This window comes from Athene cunicularia, assembly GCF_003259725.1.
Source record: "Athene cunicularia isolate RWA chromosome 1 unlocalized genomic scaffold, athCun1 chr1_part2, whole genome shotgun sequence".
Classification (NCBI taxonomy): Eukaryota; Metazoa; Chordata; class Aves; order Strigiformes; family Strigidae; genus Athene; species Athene cunicularia.
The window spans coordinates 58,663,035-58,681,800 of NW_020799092.1; the positions used below are offsets into that span (position 1 = coordinate 58,663,035).

Genomic DNA, 18,766 nt, shown 5'->3' on the forward strand with positions numbered 1-18,766 from the left:
TTTCCTAAATTCACACTTGAATTTACTTGCTCTTGTTTACAGATTTATAGTTTGACATACCTCATTGGTCCAAGCTTCTTGTACTCCTCCTGAATCACTTGTGCTGAGGCCTCTTCTCTTGCTGTTTTCTTCTTGCCACACTTGAACATGTTTTTAAAACTGTAATGTAAATCATCAATTTTGAACCATAAATTAGCAGTGTATATAGAAAAAAAAAAAAAAAAGTCCAACCTTTCCAGTTACCAATAGCACTTTACAAAAATGAAAATTTTCACTTTACAAAGCAGTATCTCCCATTTAATTATCACACACCAAACTGAGCATATTGGAATTAATTGACAAAGCCCAGTGAGAGATTGACAAAGACAGCAACAAAATGTGTCCTCTTATTGACTAGCTCATTTGCACAGGAAGGATCAAACTTTAATCACGGAAACTAATTAAAACAATCAAATACTATTCAATGAAAGTCATCTATGACTTTGTTTTGTAAGTTTGTATCGCATGAGTAGTTTGTATACTGATCAGCAGACTATTTGCTGTGAACTAGGTTTTCATTCTTGAATAAGACCCTTAAGACCCTCATAAAAAGAATGCTATCAAAATATCAAGAAAAATGAAACAATAAATGTTCACATCTAGACTGGTAAGCGTGGGATGATTCTAAGTCTGCTTAAGAGTAGACAGTCTCACTCTTCATCTCTTGCACCATCAGCAGTAATGTAATTGTGGAAGACAGGTGACCCCATTGTAATTTCTGCAGATGTTAGTAACCTCATGGAGAATGAGGCTTTGAAGAATTAGATCAATAGAAGTATTGTTCTCTCCAAAACCTTAAAAGCAGAAGCTCTGAGGGGAAAAAAATCCACCATGCCACCACACACAAATTTTGGAAAAGTGGAAGGTTTTTACTTCACATGTACAAATATAGTCATCCAGTTTAGAACACAGGTATTTCTCAGGTATTCAAGACAATCCCTGACTCCAGCGAAGGGCAACATCCTAACTATAAATCTCCCAGTCTTAGACCAAAATGTATAAATTTTCAGTATTCTTCAGTCTTGCACATATGCACTGTTTAATTATGATGTGCATATATTCTAAAGGAATGGGTATCATCATTTGTGATACGGACTTTTCACATTGCGCTGAGTAATCAGGGCTCCTTATTTTAGAAAATTCTTGTTCAGTACAGAGATTCAGCCATACTAATCAAGGATTCAAATTCACTGCTGCTACATTATCTTCCTATTGAGCCTGTTAAACTTAGATGCAAAATTTACTCCTAATACAAAGTATCTCTTAAATCATCAGTTTTTAGTTTTATTGATTATAACATTTACTTACTCAAACCCAAGGAAAAGCCACTGGAGCCAGACCCAGGAGAGCAGCAGAATAATAACTGTGATGGGGATGGAAAGGATAAACCAGGATCCAAAATTGATGCACTGGCAACCTGGGTAACGTCTGGATGAAAGTAAAAAAGTCTGTTCAGTCGAGATTTGCAAAGGAATGGACTTGTGAGAAGTGCTAGAAAGCCCTTCTGCAAGAGTGCTTCTGGCTGGCAGCTGACTTCAGCATGAGGTATTCTCTGGTGTCCTCTTCCTTCACCCTCTTGTCCTGTTCCTGATCATCATGACCATTACAGGAACTAGCTCTGCCAGCTGTGCAGCACTGGATCAGTAACAGGTCTGAGGATCCAACACCCATCTACGTGTGTCTAACCTGAATTCAGTAGGCAAGGGAGGGCCACTCACAGTGTTAAGGACCATTAAGCCTATAAAGAAACAGAACTTGGAGAAAAGCAGTTCCTTGAGAGGAGACTTTAGCACAAGAATATATACTCAAATGAACAAGCTCCAATTAACTTAGAAGACAACAGTGGAGACAACATTGAGACTTGTATTATTTAAGGTTCCATAAGATTCAAAACTGATTAAACCCAAAATTATTATTACTGATTTCCAAGAAAGGCAGGAATGTTGATTTGTTAGGTGGATTGTCTCTCCAGTCACCTTGTCTCTTTGAGGCTGTCTTATGTACTATTTATAGATGTGGGCCATTCCACTAGAGTCATGTGCATTTAAGAAAAGAAGAAATGAGCTTTGGTTTTATGAAAGAAATTATTTTACTCTTGAATGAGATAGATGCCAGGCAAAAAGGTGAGGTAAATGAATCCTGTTTTCCAATTTAATTTATGAACAGAAGTTATTCCTCCTTTGATCTCCTCCAGGTCTGCTGAGAGAGCTTTTAATGCTAAAAGTAAGAAAATTCTAGTGTCCTTGAACAACCTTCCTCCTTCATGCAAAAATCAGATGGAAGGGAAATCACAATATCCAGCCAGAGGCTGTAATGACTATTTCCAATTATTAGTCAATCTTCTGTATTTCAGGGCTTGCTAGAAGAAAAGGAATTCCGATGGTCACATAGGTCTTTGAGGCATTAAATGCTTATTAAAAATGCTTTCTCAAGTATTGTGCCAATTTTAGGATTGTTTATATTTTTTATGATGCTTACATATATTGCAATTAAAGTGCCAACAGGGACTGAAACCAAACTCCTACCGACTTCTTGAGGTGATGTAAATTGCAACTGTACATAGCAATGAGACAGTGAAACTGGAACAAGAAAAGGCATTGGGCTATTATATATAATTTATTGATTACATGGCTATTTAGCTTTTAGTACATGATTAGCCACATCAATTTTTGAATGTACGAATTCCAAGACGGGAAAAAAATTATATCAGAATAGCAATGATTTAGCATTTCATCACTTGCTAAAGTGTTTATGATCTTTCTTGAATGATATGTTCTAATTCCTTACTGAGCAACAAAACGAGCTCCGGAAAACTTTATACTAAACAGTCAATTCCTTTATAAAATGTTAAATTATTGTGGTAGGTTTCACAGTCAGTTTGTGCAGGGCTGAATATATATATATGTAAATATTTCTAGTATTCTTAATATTAAAGTTAGGTATTCATCTCCAGAGCAAATATTCCTCAGGTAGAGTGGATGAGCAATTTAGATGACATAAAAGATGATTATATAGTGCTGATTGGATTATCTGATATTGTTGGATTATCTATTATGGGTCTTGTCTGAGGCAAGGATGGACAGGACACACTGAACTACTTATTTTCTAGACCTACTTCCTTTGAAAAATTAAAAAGTGTGATTAATTTTCATAATCCTTATTTTACAGTGATTCAGTGCAGATAATAATAAAATCTTTTCAGGCAAACACTACAAATGCCAACAAATTTGGTTCATAGAACAAATCCAGGTAAGATTATTCCTTTTATGGCTTTTATAAAATTGCTTAGGTTGAAAATAATGTAATGTTGGCAAAGTTTTATTCTTCATGTTGGAAGGTCAAAGTCAGTTACCAGAATAAAATTCAAGAAATTGAGTAACCTGTCAGTGAGCCTGACTGGAGAACCAAGGGTTTCATAATCTTATTTACTCTTCCTCAAGCACAGGAGCACTCAGTTTTTCCCCCGACACAGTGATGTCAGGTAACCCTTTCTCTCTCTAATCTCCTCACAACCTTCCCCTCACACTGGGATGCAGCTGCCTGTGCTCCTGGGATCCATGGCCCTGCTCTAACATGGCCCAGCTGTGAAACCTGGCTTGCAGTGATGAAGAAACTGTTTTGTGTGGGAAAGAGCTGTGAGAAAGTCTCCACAGCAGAGCTATGTAAGATTAGTTAGGCAAAACTGCAGATGTGAGATAATGGACATGGGGATCTGCAGCAGCCTGAAGGATTCAAGAAAAAAAGTGCCAATAGAGAAAGGGATAAAACTAAAGGAAAAACATATGGAGTCAGAAGAAAGGGACTCAGCATCACCAAGGCTCTGTTTCAGGGAACAGTGAGGACCAACCCATCTCATCCTCACTAATGTCTTCCTGGCCAATAAAGGCTTCTGGGTATTTTACGGACGGTGGTGAGCAGACTAATGTTTAACCTACTAGCTGGTTACACAACTTCTCTGTGTGTTAGCCAATACTCTTTTCTTTTTCTTTTTTTTTTTTTTTTTTTTTGACAATATACTGTAGTGTCTCTTTGCATACAACTGAAGAATGAATAGAGTGACCCTGAGAGAATCAGTAACAAATCTGTCTTGAAAAGAAGCCCTCATGGAAGTTGGTCTCAGTGGCAGGGATTTTTAGCATTGCATCAACATTTACAGTGTTTGCTTCTGCCCTGTGGAACACAGCATAATTGCATGTCCTAAATGAACAGCATGCTAAAGATTGCCAGCAACACACAGACTCTAATGCTAACACAGATATACTGGTTTCCTCGTCATGTGACGAACAAAAAAGACGGAACTAGAAAACTGCAAACAATAATTCCAACTTATTTAATACTGAAATTAGGAAGATATGAGGAATATGAAATTTTGCAGTGCCATTTTAAGGTTTTTTGTCACTGAGTGGAAAACCCAGAAATATGTTGTAGGTACAGCTCTTTTGTTGAACTACTTCAGATGCTTGTGATACATGAAGGTAGTCTGCAAATGAGTCTAAGTCATGCTAACAGGTCAATTCCCCCTTCAGACAGGGCATAAATACAAATGAATCCTCTAAGGAGAAGGGCAGAAAGACAGATAAAAATATTTGCACAGCTAGGTGGCAGATTCAGTTTAAATTAAGGATTAGGCTCAGTGGTTGTGTAAGATTAAACAAAATCCAGGTGGGGTATAAAACTGGACTGCACGTGCAGTGCTCCATGTATGGCCCATGCTCCTAGCAGAGGGTGAAGACCCAGGGAGAGAATAACAATCTGCTTATGCATTCTTGAAAAGATTGTTAACAGCTAAGACAAACTGAAAAAACAGCTGCAAGCCAGTTTTCTTCAAGTTTCTTACAATTTAGGGGAAATGAACAAGAACAGTTCTTATCCCTAGTAATCAATCCTGGATTCTTCTAGGCTCCTGAATGTGAAGCCTGCTTGAACCAGAAATCCTTATATGTCTAAAACTTTAAATCTGAAGGATTTATAATGCCACAGCCTGCCCTGTGTAGTTCTTTGGCCCTGATAACAGGCACCCTTGTAATTTCCATACTGTTTCCATTATTGCTATTTTCTTAGCACAACCTCGTTTACAAACTGTACCACCTTAGTTCTCTTTTGCAGCATGTTGAAACCAAATTTCATCCATTCAGGTTGGAAGAAAAGCTGTCAAGTACTGGGCTTTCAGCATTTTGCCATATGCAACACAGAATAGTGGGCAGAGGGTAATAAAAGGTTTGTGGTCTATTTTGTTCTATTTTAAAATTAGAGTTGGAATATTTCTGGCAATTAGTAGTTTGCAGAAGAAAAAAAAAGATCAGCAGAAACTACTGTTTTTTCAAAAGTTTTCGAATGAAATCTGCCAATTTTCTGTTCAAATTAGTTCTAGTTAGAAAAGAAAAGGAATATTGAAGAATGTTTCTAATAACCTGAAAACAAATTGTTCTACTGAATGCAAAGTTTCAGACTGATTTGGAATTATTCTCTTTTTCTCTGATTAATGGACCTAAATTCCTCATTTCAGCAATACACTAAGCATAGCCTCCTGAAAATCTCCAGATGTTCTTTGTTAAGCAGACATGAACTTAACTCCTGCTGTACTTAGAAATGAATAACACTCAGATAGTGTCTGGTATATTCATGCTTAGTATCTTTCTCCTCAGCTAAACCCATCTTTTTTCATGCAGTTATTCAAAGGGTAAAGTACTGCTTAACCAAAGAATGGTCAACTTGTTGCGTGTGTTAAGTGATCACTTAACAGCCTTTCTCAGTGTAAGGCAAATACAATCATGAAATTTCATTTTATCTAATAAAAAATAACAAAATAAAGTAATAGAATCAAAAAATATCAAATCAAAAGGTGAGGTTTCTAATGCATTTTAGGGGACCCATGTGGGAGCTCAAGAAAGAACAATTAAAATTCTGGATTAAGAGGAATACAAATAGTTTAATACAGTATCTTACGTATTGAATTGCTCAGCAAAAATCAGATTAGTTGATGTTCCTGTGATTGTGGTCAGCCCTCCAATGGTAGCAGAATAAGCAACACATAAGCACATCACTTTGAAAATCCCACTGTATTTGTCCTCTCTGCTTTTTCTCCCTGTTTCAGCAGGTTGTAGGTTCTGCTTAGAAGGAATATTATCCAATTAATATATAAGAAGGACTTATCATCAAGCACAAAAATAGGATTCAGGGATGTCCCAGAAGAGCCAGAGATTTTTCTGTCAATATAGCTGTATGCAATATGGTTTGGTTTGCTATTACAGTGGTACTACAGTTATTCATGCAAAGGAAAAGGAGTGAGAGTCAAATTCTGAAGTCCTTTTCCAGAGTTATCTCAGTCTTTATATATACTGATATGCATACACACCTGATACAGAGAGTTTGTACTCTGGTGAGGTTGGTTTAACTTGTGTAAAATACACTCGGAGCACAAAACCACTAATGAAATGACTACATAAGCAAACTTTATGTATGTGTGTATCTACATGTTTATCTCTTATTCACATGAAACTAGCTTCAATGCTAGCTATTACACAGAAGTGAGATTTAGATTAAAACTAAGTTACACACATTAGCTGCATAATAAAGACACCTTAAGTACCTGTTCCTTTTCTTTTTCATTTTCCTTTTCAATTGTGCACACAGTACTACCAACATTGTTGTTGTATCTGGAAAAAACAAAAGCATGTATTGTAATAGACGTTTTATTCAGATTAATTCTTAGAACAGAAATTAGTAAATTAATAACTATTACCCATTAGCTTGCTTTTCTTTCTCTTTCCAGTCACAACTTTTACATTCTCCTATATTTTCTGTAAGATAAATGCAAGGACAGATAAGTATTTAAGGGACCAAAACTGGAAAGTCTCCATCAGCATGTTCCATTCCATGCAATCACTTCAACTTCATCCCATGAATACATTTACAAGTGCCAATTTTAAAAACAGCTGAGTTGTACCCTACTTCTTCATGACTCCCATCCCCCAGAGTCTGAATCTTCTAATGAGGAGAAATCTTTCTGATTTACAATTTAACTGTGTACATAACCAGTTTAGATTAATTTGTTCTTCCAACATTACTCTAGAGCTTACAAAGCTCTTTTCTCTTGCTAATGTTTAACCTCCCGTGTATTTATAGCCTGTAGTCATATTTCTTTTCAGACATTTTACTAGGCTGAACAAGCCAGCCTCTTCTCCACCCCCCACCCCAATATAACTGCTATATTCTGCACCTGTTCAGTTTGAATTAATCTTTGTGAACATGAGAGACCTCACAAGCCATGGTCCAAGAGATGTCTTAACAATGAAGCATATAATGATGCTAGTACTTCTATATCTGTTCAACTTTATGTTGTGTGGTGTTCATTCCGCTGCAGAGTGAGGGTGGGCAAAGACAAAAACTGCACAACATGCCTACCGTCCAGCTCCAGTGCCGGGTTGATAGAGCCGTTAGAGCAAGACATCTCCAGTGCATCAGCTTCTGTTTCAGCTCTGATGATTTGCTGAGCTACAGCCTCTACAATTGGCATCACCATGGCAGCAGCAGAGGTATTGCTGAGCCACATTGACAAGAAAGCACAGCTAACCATGAAACCCAGCATAAGCCTGGAACAGGAGAGAAGAATCTGTAGATGCTAGAGCAACACCTCCTGTCACCACTCTATTTAATATAAATGGAAAGCTTTTTCAACATAAGGCTCGAATGTAGGAAATTTAAAGCTTGTAATTGACCTCTAAGGAAGTTCATGAATTAAAATTATCTTGATCAAAGACATTGAAATGCTTGTGTTTTAGAGTTAAAGGATGAAATATAAGTTGTAACAGAAGTAGTAATGTTTATTTACAGAACGATACTGTATTTTAATTACCTTTGAAGAAAGAGCTCCATGCATGTCACAAGTTCAAATGAAAATTAAAATGGCTACATTGCTAATGCTATTGCTCCCATATTCTACCAGCTATGTCAAAACCCTGGACTTGTCGCTAAGGCTTCAGGTCCTCTAGATCCTAGTCCAGGTGTTACAGGAAGAAATATTAACAATTCAGTAAGTGATACTTAACTTAGTTCTTAATCAAAGCCCCATGACAGATGTAGGGATTATTTGTGATTCAATAGACATCATATTTGATATTAAATAGGAAAGTGAATGTTATTACAATGTTTTAGTTTTGTCTTGGCACAGCTTATGCTAAGTTTACTACAAATAGGAATTGCACTGATGCAATGCACTGAATTGCATCAGTGACTGGAGTCACTCTAGTTTTAGACTAAAAAAAAATATTTCATGACGTGTCTGGTGAAGTTGGACAGTGAACTTAGAATACAGGCCACATTGTCATTTTTAATTCATCTCTTGGAGCTGTAAATGAATAGTCCTCTTGACTTTCTGTCCCAAGGTGTTGGCAGTGTCATTAAACACCTGCCATGCATCACCACACTGAGACAACTACTGTGAGTGGAGGGACTGTGGTGTTGCAGCATTTTCTGAGAAGTCATTTGTGTGATTTGTAAAGCTCTTTGCCTAGCCTCGATCAAAAGCTTCACAAAATCTATATAAGGATTACTCGGCACACAAGGACAATTATACAAAAATAATGTAAGCAATATTTTATGACATAAAAACACTGTTTAAAATGTCTCTCATAGCCTTTCATGTCAGCTAATATCAACATTTCAAATTTGATTTTTTTTGTCTCAGTCGGGACACCTTGTCTTTTCTCTATGTAGTTTTAATTACATAATGATGAAATAATCTGCAGACCTGAAAATGGAGGACCCGTTTCAACACAAATTGTCATCAGTGGTATAAAACACATTAACTTTATGCAGTTTTTTAATAAGTCCTCAGCTGGAAGTTGGGGAAGAACTGTGTTTTCAGGAGAAATTTTTATGCAGAAAATACTGGTCAGCTAAAGCTCACCAAATATGAATGTTCACATTGTAGAGAAATATAATTTTAGTAAAAGTTGCAAGAGGATTTAAAATCATAGCAAATTAAGACCTTAAATAATGTATTTCAGAACTGTTGGTCATAAATTTCCAGCATTTGATGAACTGATGGGCAGGTGACAGTTTAGTACAGTGTGGTGTACTCTAATGAATGACTCTAAAATGGATTAAAAAAATAATAAAATATATCCTAACCATTTCAGCCCCAGTTTTTCTACATTATTTTCCTGTAGTGGTGTTAAAAAATATTCTGCATGGAACCTTGGATGATAATTTAATTTACATTCAACTATAAACTCACTCTTTGTTATGTAATGCACAATCGATGTTGTATTACTCATTCTAGTCTTTGCAGGTTGCATAGACGTGTTCACCTTTCCCTACTAGTCTGCAGACCAGACCACATAGCTCAAATGATGGGAGGCCTTTAGGGACCAATAGAATCATTTAGGTTGGAAAAGACCCTTAAAATCGTTGAGTCCAACTGTTAATATAACACTGCCAAGACCACCACTAAAATATGTGCCAAGTGCCACGTCTACACATCTTTTAAAGACCTCCAGGAATGGTGACTCAGCCACTTTCCCTGGGCAGCCTGCTCCAATGCTTGACAACCCTTTTGGTGAAATAATTTTTCCTAATATCCAATTTAAACCTCCCCTGGCACAATTTGAGGTTGTTTCCTCAATCCTATCACTTGTTACTTGGGAGAAGAGACCAACACCCACCTTGCTACAACCTCCTTTCAGGTAGCTGTAGAGAGTGATAAGGTCTCCTCTCAGCCTCCTTTTCTCCAGGCTAAACAACCCCAGTTTCCTCACCAGTTCCTCATAAGACTTGTTCTTTAGACCCTTCACCAGTTTTGGACACATTCCAGCACCTCAGTGTCTTTCTTGTAGTGAGGGGCCCAAAACTGAACACAGTACATCATGTGTGGTCTCTCCAGTGCTGAGGACAAAGGGACAATCCCTTCCCTAGTCCTGCTAGACATGCTATTCCCAATACAATCCAGTTTCTCCAGAAGAATGCAGAATCCAGCAGACTCCTGCTATTCTACTTCCACTGCTGCATCCCCCATGTCCTCTAATGCAGAAACCTCCTACAATGATATCTCTGCCTTGGGCTGGATGAGGCTCCAATTTGCACAGGCTGGCTGGGGACTCCTGCTAACGGAGGAGGAGGGCTGTGCACAGGGAACAGCATGCATCACTTTGTAGTGGGCACAGCTAACGAGCAGCAGATGCTGAGGTGGGAGGATCCTCTCCTTCACAGATCATCTTGTCATAATCTTATCATCCTTTTGTCATGATCAGGAAATGTGATAGAGCTGAGATAGTTATGAAGGATACTGCTTCCTCAGGGTTACAAAGATGTCTGTGGAGTTGCTCTAGGTATCCTTAGCAGCTAGCTATGGGTTCCTGTATTCACAGCAAGTTTCCAGCATAGCACGCCATCCACTTGTGTTCTCCTTTTCAAGATTTCAGCCAAAATGTGAGGATTTAGGAGTGGTCAAAGCAAGGTGAAATAACTGGAACTGCATAGCTCAAGAATATAGCTAAAGATAATGGGAGGCAGTTGAACAAAAATATAAGGAGCATTTTGTCAAAAAAGAAAGCTACCAGCCATCAAGAATCAAAATATATGTGATATTTAAAATTAGGACAGGCAAATCACTGAGGAATAGAAATAACCCAGCATTTCCATGAGGTGTTATTAGTTAGATCACTTAAGAGGCATATAATTTTTTAGATCTCAGGTTTTTCTGTTTTTTTGACTTTTTACTTCCTGTCACTGTCTGCTTCCTGACAAGGAGTCATAAGCATCATGTATTCTGGGAAGCCAGACTTGCTCTACGGATCTTATCTACAGCCTTACTGGTGTGCTGACAGATGAATCTGTGGGCCTAAAGCTTTTCTGCAAGCTTGTAAAGCAAGTGAAGAACAGAGTTTTCATAAGATATATGCTGATAGCGAGTAGGTAGAGAGTATGTGGTTTCATTTCCCTCATCACTTCATCCAGCTGAGGAAGTCCCTATTCCTTTGATATTTTCTTCACAGGTAGACAAAGAAAAAAAACGTAAATAAAGACACTGTGTTTAATGTGGTTTTCCTTCCCCACCACATTTTTAGTTTTATAGCTTTTTTTCCTCACCATGTGTTTGAACTCTTCTTGTATTTTTTGGGAAGTGTCCAAACAGTATTGAAATACAAATTAATAATAAGCATAGCACAGATTTTCAGTTGTAGGCATCAGATATGTAATGTACACTATTAAGAAACAGGACCCTTACATCATACACAAATTTTATACACAGAATTTTTGTTCAGAAGGATCCTTATTATGAACAGAATTACTGCAGGGAACTTTCAATTAGGATTTCAGAAGAATAATAAAATGTCACTTACAAATCAATCATATAATTTCAAATATCTGCTTTGTTTCAGTAGAAAAGAAAGGCTGGATTTCTACTACAGAAAAAGCAGTAAGCATGTATTTCTGGAACATACAGCTTTCCACAAGTATTATTGTCCTTCAAGACATTGTTTAGCACGTACCATGTAGGGTTGACACCCACCAGCATCACCATTCTTAAAGCCACTCTTTTGTGGAAATTCCATTTTTCTATTGATGTTGCCAAACAAATTACTCCAATCAATAGCAGATGAAAGTCTTTAAAATAAGCAGATGCCACCTGAAATTTAAAAAGAAAAAGAAGTTAACTAAATGGTGACTTTCTATTAGTATTTGATATTATCAGTTTAATGAAAAAAAAAAAAAATCAGTGAGGGTATATATTGAAATAAGTACCAAGAAATATTTTTGGCCTAAATTTAGACTGTTAATCTTATTTAGCCAAATGATGCAAAAATAAATGCCCTAAAGTGTATAGTGTTAAAACAAAACTAAAAATAGGGTTTATGATATGAACAACCTAAGATCGTCAGTCGCATCTCACATGAGAAATAAGTCACCCATGAAATGCTGCTTTTATTAATTTAGTCATCTCTTCAACAGATAAAAGAACAACTTTAAGCATAGTATTAGAGTATGATCATCTGCGGCATCCTCTCTTTGACATGAAGATGTATACTCAGCATTTTTCACATGAGGTCTTTGGTGTGTCATCTCACTTCTTTAACATTAAGGATATTTTATATGTATCTAGCATTTTCCCACTGACTGTCATCTAAGCACTGAATCACAATCTAGAAAAAAATATTAAAGAAATATGAACAAGTCCTGACAACAAAGCATGCAAGCAAGTCTTAAGGCAGACCTACTGTGACTGACACTTGGCAAATCCATGGATTAGCCAATCAGGTTTCAACACTATATGGTTCTTTCTTTGGAGATCTTATCATTGAAATCCATAATATGATGAAGAGGGAAAAAGTAGTTACCTTCTTGGATTCCATTATACCAAACAATGGGAACATAAAGGCAGGGAGCAAAGCTGAAACAGCCAGAGGCAAAGCTTCTGTGAGCCAAAAGATGGCAACTACAAACAACGTGTATGCACATTCTGCTTCCTAAAATACAAAAAGCACCAACAAAAATATGAGTTGAGCATCCAGGAAAAAAAAATATCACAATTGCAAAAAGTCCTGCTGTTGGTAGAGAGATTTGCCACAACTGGAGCAAGTATGAGTCAAGGGACCTGGATTTAGGGTACTTATTGTCTGCTATTGATAATCTCATTAAGATATGGAACATAGTCTGTGAAATAGTTTTAAAGATTTTTTTTAAGACATAGTAAAATTACTTACATTTTACCACTTATAAAAGGTGGGGAAAAGATCAGGTGACTTTTTCTTCAAGAACAATTAATCATATAAATAATACTGGAACATTGTCACGCCATGAATTAACATAAATCACAAACATTCTGCAATTGTAAGCAAAGCTTTACACCTCTAGGAGTACTTGCAGTCAATAGTAGGTCAAATTTTGTCTCTCCTATAAACAATGAAGTTTTGTCATCAGCATCAATAAGGCAAGGATACCATTTAATATAAAAAACATTGTGCAAGACTGACAAGAAACACAGTTGTTGATTTTAAGACTTGTAATTTTAGTGATTGTCTTTTATTTAAACTCCTGGAAAGTTCAAATAGGAGTTTTTTCCCTTTTTTTTTTTTTTTTTTTTTTTTTTTTTTTTTTTTTTTGCCTGTAAAATGCAGCCACAGACAAATATAATGAAATGAAGTGAGCCTAGTTTCTTCTAGAATCCTAGAAACCTCTTTTGTGGACTTTTGCTTTACATTTCTGCTCTTGAAGAAAATTGTTCAGATCTTTTAATGTCACTGGTTAAGGCATGAAACTACTCAACAGCAGCAGACATGGTTTGCACTGTGAAAGGAATATCTTGATGAAATGGCTCTGGGAATTTCTGACTGGAAAACAATGTTAAATGCAGGTTAGTCAGCTCTGGTTAGCATTTTTTATTTTGTGGGAAGCTTGTATTATGTATGAAGAAATTTGATAGTGTGAATTCATTTATCCCCTAGCAAATGTTGATCTCACTTATGTCCTACTACATTAAGAATTTCTCAAAAATTTCCACTCAGGGAGAAAAATGAATTATTGAAAATGTGACCTGAGACAGTGTGAAGCATGCTACTCTGTAAACACTATCTATCTGTGATGCAAGGACTTCTGAAATGAACTTTCTTGTATTGTTACATGGTACATATAACACATGTGTGATACTACCTCACAGAATTCCATTTCATTCTGCTGACATCAGAGCTGTACCGAATAGAACCACTAAAACAATTTGTAGATATGTGTTTCATCAGAAATGGAGTTGCCACAAGAGTTTCTGAATGCCATAGGAATTTATTTCAAGTTAAATAAAATTAAGATGTCCTGCCATAACCTTTGCTCTATTTAAGAACCAGAGGGAATTTCTCAGATCATTGGTTCCAGTCGTTTACTATCAGACAACACAATATATGATGAAGATAACAAAATCCATCATCAAATATAAAAGTAATTACAGCTGTCTTCCTGACAATTCATCTCCATTGTAATCATACTGAGATGTTTAGAAGTGACCAAAATGTAATAGTAAGGACAGGATTTTCAAGGCAGCCTTGATGATGTTAAATGAGAAAAACTTTTCCTGAACAAGAAAACAAATATATAATTCAGAATTTCATGCACCCAACACAGAACCTTACATTAAAGTTGTTGTCTTCTCTACATTTCTATTCAAATACTCTGAGTTGACCAAAAAAAAAAAAAAAAAAAAAAAAAAAAAAAAAAAATGCAAACATCATGAAAACATTCAAGGTCCGTTCCAACCCAAACATTCTATGATTCTGTGATTCTGAAAAGATCTGGGAATCTCAGGCTTGATGTACAGCTGCAAAATAATTACCTCTCAGAGCAGGTCACTTACTTTGGTTTTAATGATAAGTGGAAGTGGAAGTAAGAGCAGTGGGGTGAGGACAATGAGCAGGAACCTTCGGTAAGCCAGGAGGTAGCTAAGAATCTTCATGGTTGATGGCTGGTAGATGAACTTCCTTGCAGAAACTGCCAAAAAATAGGTCTGACTTTAAATAGCTGACTCTGATTAATATTTCCCCAAGTTGTCACCTTTAGCCATTGCTAAGGCAGGCCAGTAAACCAGGTTAAAATTAAATCTAGCTCTTTATTGTTTTAGTGAGTTTATTAACAGTAGGTTGATAAGATAAGTGTTCATCATAAACCAAGGCTAGATGTCAGACTCCTCATGACTTTCCCTCCTTGCCCTTCCTCATAACAAGTTTATGTAATCAGAGCAGATTTTAAACAACCAGGTAACCAAAAATTTCAGGTGCTCTCCCAGTCACTGTTGGCTTCAGTAGGAAATCAAAACATCTAATATGTTCAAAACCAATTATGGCATTATATGAAAACATATACAAGATCATTTTACTGAACAGACATAAAAAATTCTTCATCTTCATCTCCATCCATGGAGATATTCAAAATACAACAAGGTCCTGAGCAATCTGACCTAGCTTTGAATTTTGCTCTGCTTTGACCGAAAGGTTGGATTGGATGACCTGAAGAAGTCCCTTTCAGCCTTAGGTTTTCTATTAATTCTATCTGTCTAGAATTTGAAATATATGAGAAAATCAGATTTTTCCTTCTGTCTTGTGTGGCAGGGAGTGTATGATAGTTCATTTTCTCTTCTTATGCAGAAACAGGATAAGGTGTTCCATGTACATCATATAAAGCTTTGAGGAAGGCTCAGCGTAGGAGAGTTTTTGAGACAAAAGTAAAAAGTAAATATTTTGCCTGAATTTTCCTGTTTTCCATAAAAGAAATCTTGGTACAATCTTTTTAATACAATAGAATAACATCAAATAAAGAAGAGGAAAAGGTAGAAAAGAGGCTTGTATAGCATCTGTGGGTGAAGATCAAAAGGGGAGAGAACACACTGTTTCATGCTCAGATTTTACATGAAGAAGCAAATTGGAAGAGGAGACAGATGAAGGAGTCTTTGAGCTATCATCAGAACCATTCCAAGGTCCGGTAATAAGCTTTTTACTATCCATATAACTTTTTGAGTATAAGGACCCCATGTGTCAGGGAAACAGACAAACCAAGTGATCAGATTGCCAGTCTTGTGGACAAACTTTTGGTTTCAGGAAGGTAGGACTTTGATTCTACTAGGAAAACAATATTTCAAATCTAATGGACAGGAAGGAATTGATTGAAAACCCAAAGGCAGGAAATAATTTGGGGATGAAAGTAGTAATGAAATAACAGCCTTTGCTACTGCACAGAAAGAATTGGGAAAAGAGCTTTGACATAACCTAGGGAACTCCTGAGAAGATAATGAGTCAGACCTCCTGAGAAGATAATGTAAGGGATAAAGAAGTTCAAGTGAACTGGTAGCTTATGAAATAGGCTATTTTAAATTATAATGACAAAGCTGGTTTAATGAGTTCAGAGACAGTGAGCAGAGAGTGATATTATGGTGCCTGCATCAGGAAAGCTTCAAATATCCAAAAATGAAAAAGGAATTGTATGAGATCTGGAAAAATTGGCATCTGATTGAGGACTGCTATAAAAGCATAAAAAATATAGACAAATAAATTCAGGAAGATTATGATGCAAAATCTGAGTGATGAAGAATGATGGAGATGTCAAAGAAAAATTCTGTTAAAATGTCAGAAGAAGAAAACAGAGGAGAGTAGAGGGATTTAGTAAACAGAAGGGAAGACAAACTGCACATAGTGCTGGAGTATTCAACACTTTCTTTGCTTGAGTCTTCACAAAGGGAAATGGCAGCCAATTCTTTAATGAAATTAATTTTAACATGGAAAAGGGAATGTACTATGGGCATGGTAGTGGTGGGAGTGCTGAATATTTAGATTGTATTCAAGTCAATGGCTCCAGATGAAATTCACCCATAATTCACGGGTGAGAATTCATGCAGTAATCTGAAAATTATTTTAGAATATATTTGAATATATTCTGATATGACATACGTTTGAAAAACTGTGGCGGATTACAAATTCTTAGAAAATTGGTCAGACATACATAGTAATGAAATCTAGCTAATATGTCATAGGAACTCAATCTAATTTTCTTCTTTTATGGGAAAACTAGCATAGTGATCAAAGATGTAAAATCTATGCATTTTATTTTATTTTAATACACGTTTAGATGAACTAAGAGCAACTCAGAAGTAAGCACAGAAGCACTGCTGAGGGGAAATTATGTTTGGGAGAACAACTGGCAAAAAAGGTTGGTTCTGAAGAGCAGTTACAAAAGTTTAACATTCATACTGGGATAACACTTCAAAGGGTGTTTTTAAGGGGTCTATTCTGATTAATTTTCTAGCCCATATTTTCATTAGTGGTTTGAATCATAAACTAGCAATGGGCAGGACAAAGATAGTACTTTCTATCTGATATTAGACTATAAAGGCTCTTTTTTCAGCATTCTCAGACGATCGTGGTTATAGCAAAATGTCACGTGGAGGTAGAAGTACACATCAGAACAAAAGAGAAAAGGGAAAGAGACATCCAGTACTAATCCAAGTGAATTATTGCTGCTGAGGCAGTAGAACTTGACCTACAGAATTAGCACTGAAATTCTCAAGCCTGTTGGCAGGGCTCTGGCCAGGGCAAAACTACGAGATAAAAGGAAGATGTTTCCTTCCAAACTTATGCTGAGATGTTTCTGGAGCAGTCAAGCTTTTATAGGTAACCTGAGACTGGATCAACAGATAGATGCTTAGCTAAATAATGAATCTGTAGTGAAATAAATTTAGTAGAGGAAGGCTGAAAGCTTCCTGAGAGACCATGGAATTTAACACAACACTTTCCTTATAGGTAGGGATGAGGAACAAGCCAGGGCATGGAAAGCTTCTTACAAGGACCTTAAACATACAGCTCTGCATGTGAAGAGGAAAGGGGTTCTAATGTGATTTCAGGTATTACTGAATGATTAGGGGAAAAAATGGATAAAATCCATTGGAAACATAAGGATGTGTTTGAAACAAAAACAAAAAATAAATAGAAAAGACATGAAATTAGTAGGGAGAAAGAATATTTCTCATTATACCAGACATTGTTAGCTGATCTGGGTCAGTATTGATCCCTCACTCCCTAACCTGCTTGGAATGCTTTATTTATTTTTGCTATGTCTTGCGTTAACTGTGGAAAACTCCTGTGTGTTTTCTCAGTAGCTGAATTGAATTTTGTACTTCATCTTTCCAGACCTCAGGAAAGCCCGTGGGGATGATCCTTTTATGCTGAAGCTTTGTCCAGATAGCTCTATTTGCAACTTGGCTGAGGATGACTGTTTCTCTTTCATACTTGAAGAAGGGCTTGCTTGGTCAGAAACTCACAGTTCTGTGGGGCAACACAGCAGAGGAATTGTTTGAGAACTAGGAAAGAAAAACTCTGATTCTTCCAAAAGTTTATTCTGCCATAAAACAAAGCAAGATCAAAGGACTTGCATGAGAGATCCAGTTATGAGGAATAAAATAGCAAGATGGGCATCATCACATCCCAATAGATATGATCAATAAGATAATAGTCATGTCCCTCTGGCAAGGAAAAAAGAAACCCAAACTTTCCTAGGCATTATGGGATTCTGAAAAATGCATATTCCGGTTACAGTCAGCTTGGGAGTCCTCTCTGTTGAGTGACCCAAAAGAACTATTTTGACTGAGGCCCTGAGCAACAGCAAGCTGTTGAAGAGATCAAACAGCAGATAGTTCATGCAGTGGTCTATGGGTCAGTCCAAGCAGGACCAGATGTGAAAAACGTTCTCTATGCTGCCTCTGGGGAGCATAAATTCACCTGGAGCCTCTGGCAGAAAGCAGCTGGAGAAACCCAAGGTCAGACTCTAGGGTTTTGGAGCTAGGGGTATAGGGCATTATTCCACTCAAAGACCTGGGTACTGGTGGTGGGCAATGTGGAAGAATGGGGAAATCTAGTGTGTACCCCAAGGAGATTAAACCTTGGAGGAAAATAACATGTGACTTGAGTTACATATAATAGGAAGTACTACATCAAGAATCACCTGAAACAAAGGAGAATGAGATTCAAAAGAAGCCAGGCAAGTTCAGTAGTGACCCAATCTGAGACAATAATTTAACATGATATGCCATCTCTCCTGTCCTGAGCAACCACCATAACACATGAAACCCAAGTTATGAATTAAAGGAACTCAATGGACACTGAACATTTTACAGGGGTGATCTATAGACTAAGGGAATGATATCTGTATATATATATATATATATATATATATATATATATATATACACCAATATATG

The 18,766-nt window shown here is 36.7% G+C and overlaps 1 protein-coding gene across 1 annotated transcript in view; it reads right to left on the minus strand.

The window, feature by feature from the left end:
* The window catches only part of SLC13A1 (solute carrier family 13 member 1), a 53,585-nt gene that overhangs the window by 9,591 nt on the left and 25,228 nt on the right, over positions 1–18,766 (minus strand). Inside the window, exons 3-11 of the mRNA XM_026867886.1 lie at positions 14,381–14,514; positions 12,378–12,506; positions 11,532–11,668; positions 7,444–7,631; positions 6,782–6,839; positions 6,629–6,695; positions 5,986–6,149; positions 1,348–1,467; positions 61–159 (exon numbers count right to left, since the gene is read on the minus strand). Of these exons, the coding sequence (XP_026723687.1) occupies positions 61–159; positions 1,348–1,467; positions 5,986–6,149; positions 6,629–6,695; positions 6,782–6,839; positions 7,444–7,631; positions 11,532–11,668; positions 12,378–12,506; positions 14,381–14,514 (1,096 nt within the window). The remainder of the gene's footprint in view (positions 1–60; positions 160–1,347; positions 1,468–5,985; positions 6,150–6,628; positions 6,696–6,781; positions 6,840–7,443; positions 7,632–11,531; positions 11,669–12,377; positions 12,507–14,380; positions 14,515–18,766) is intronic.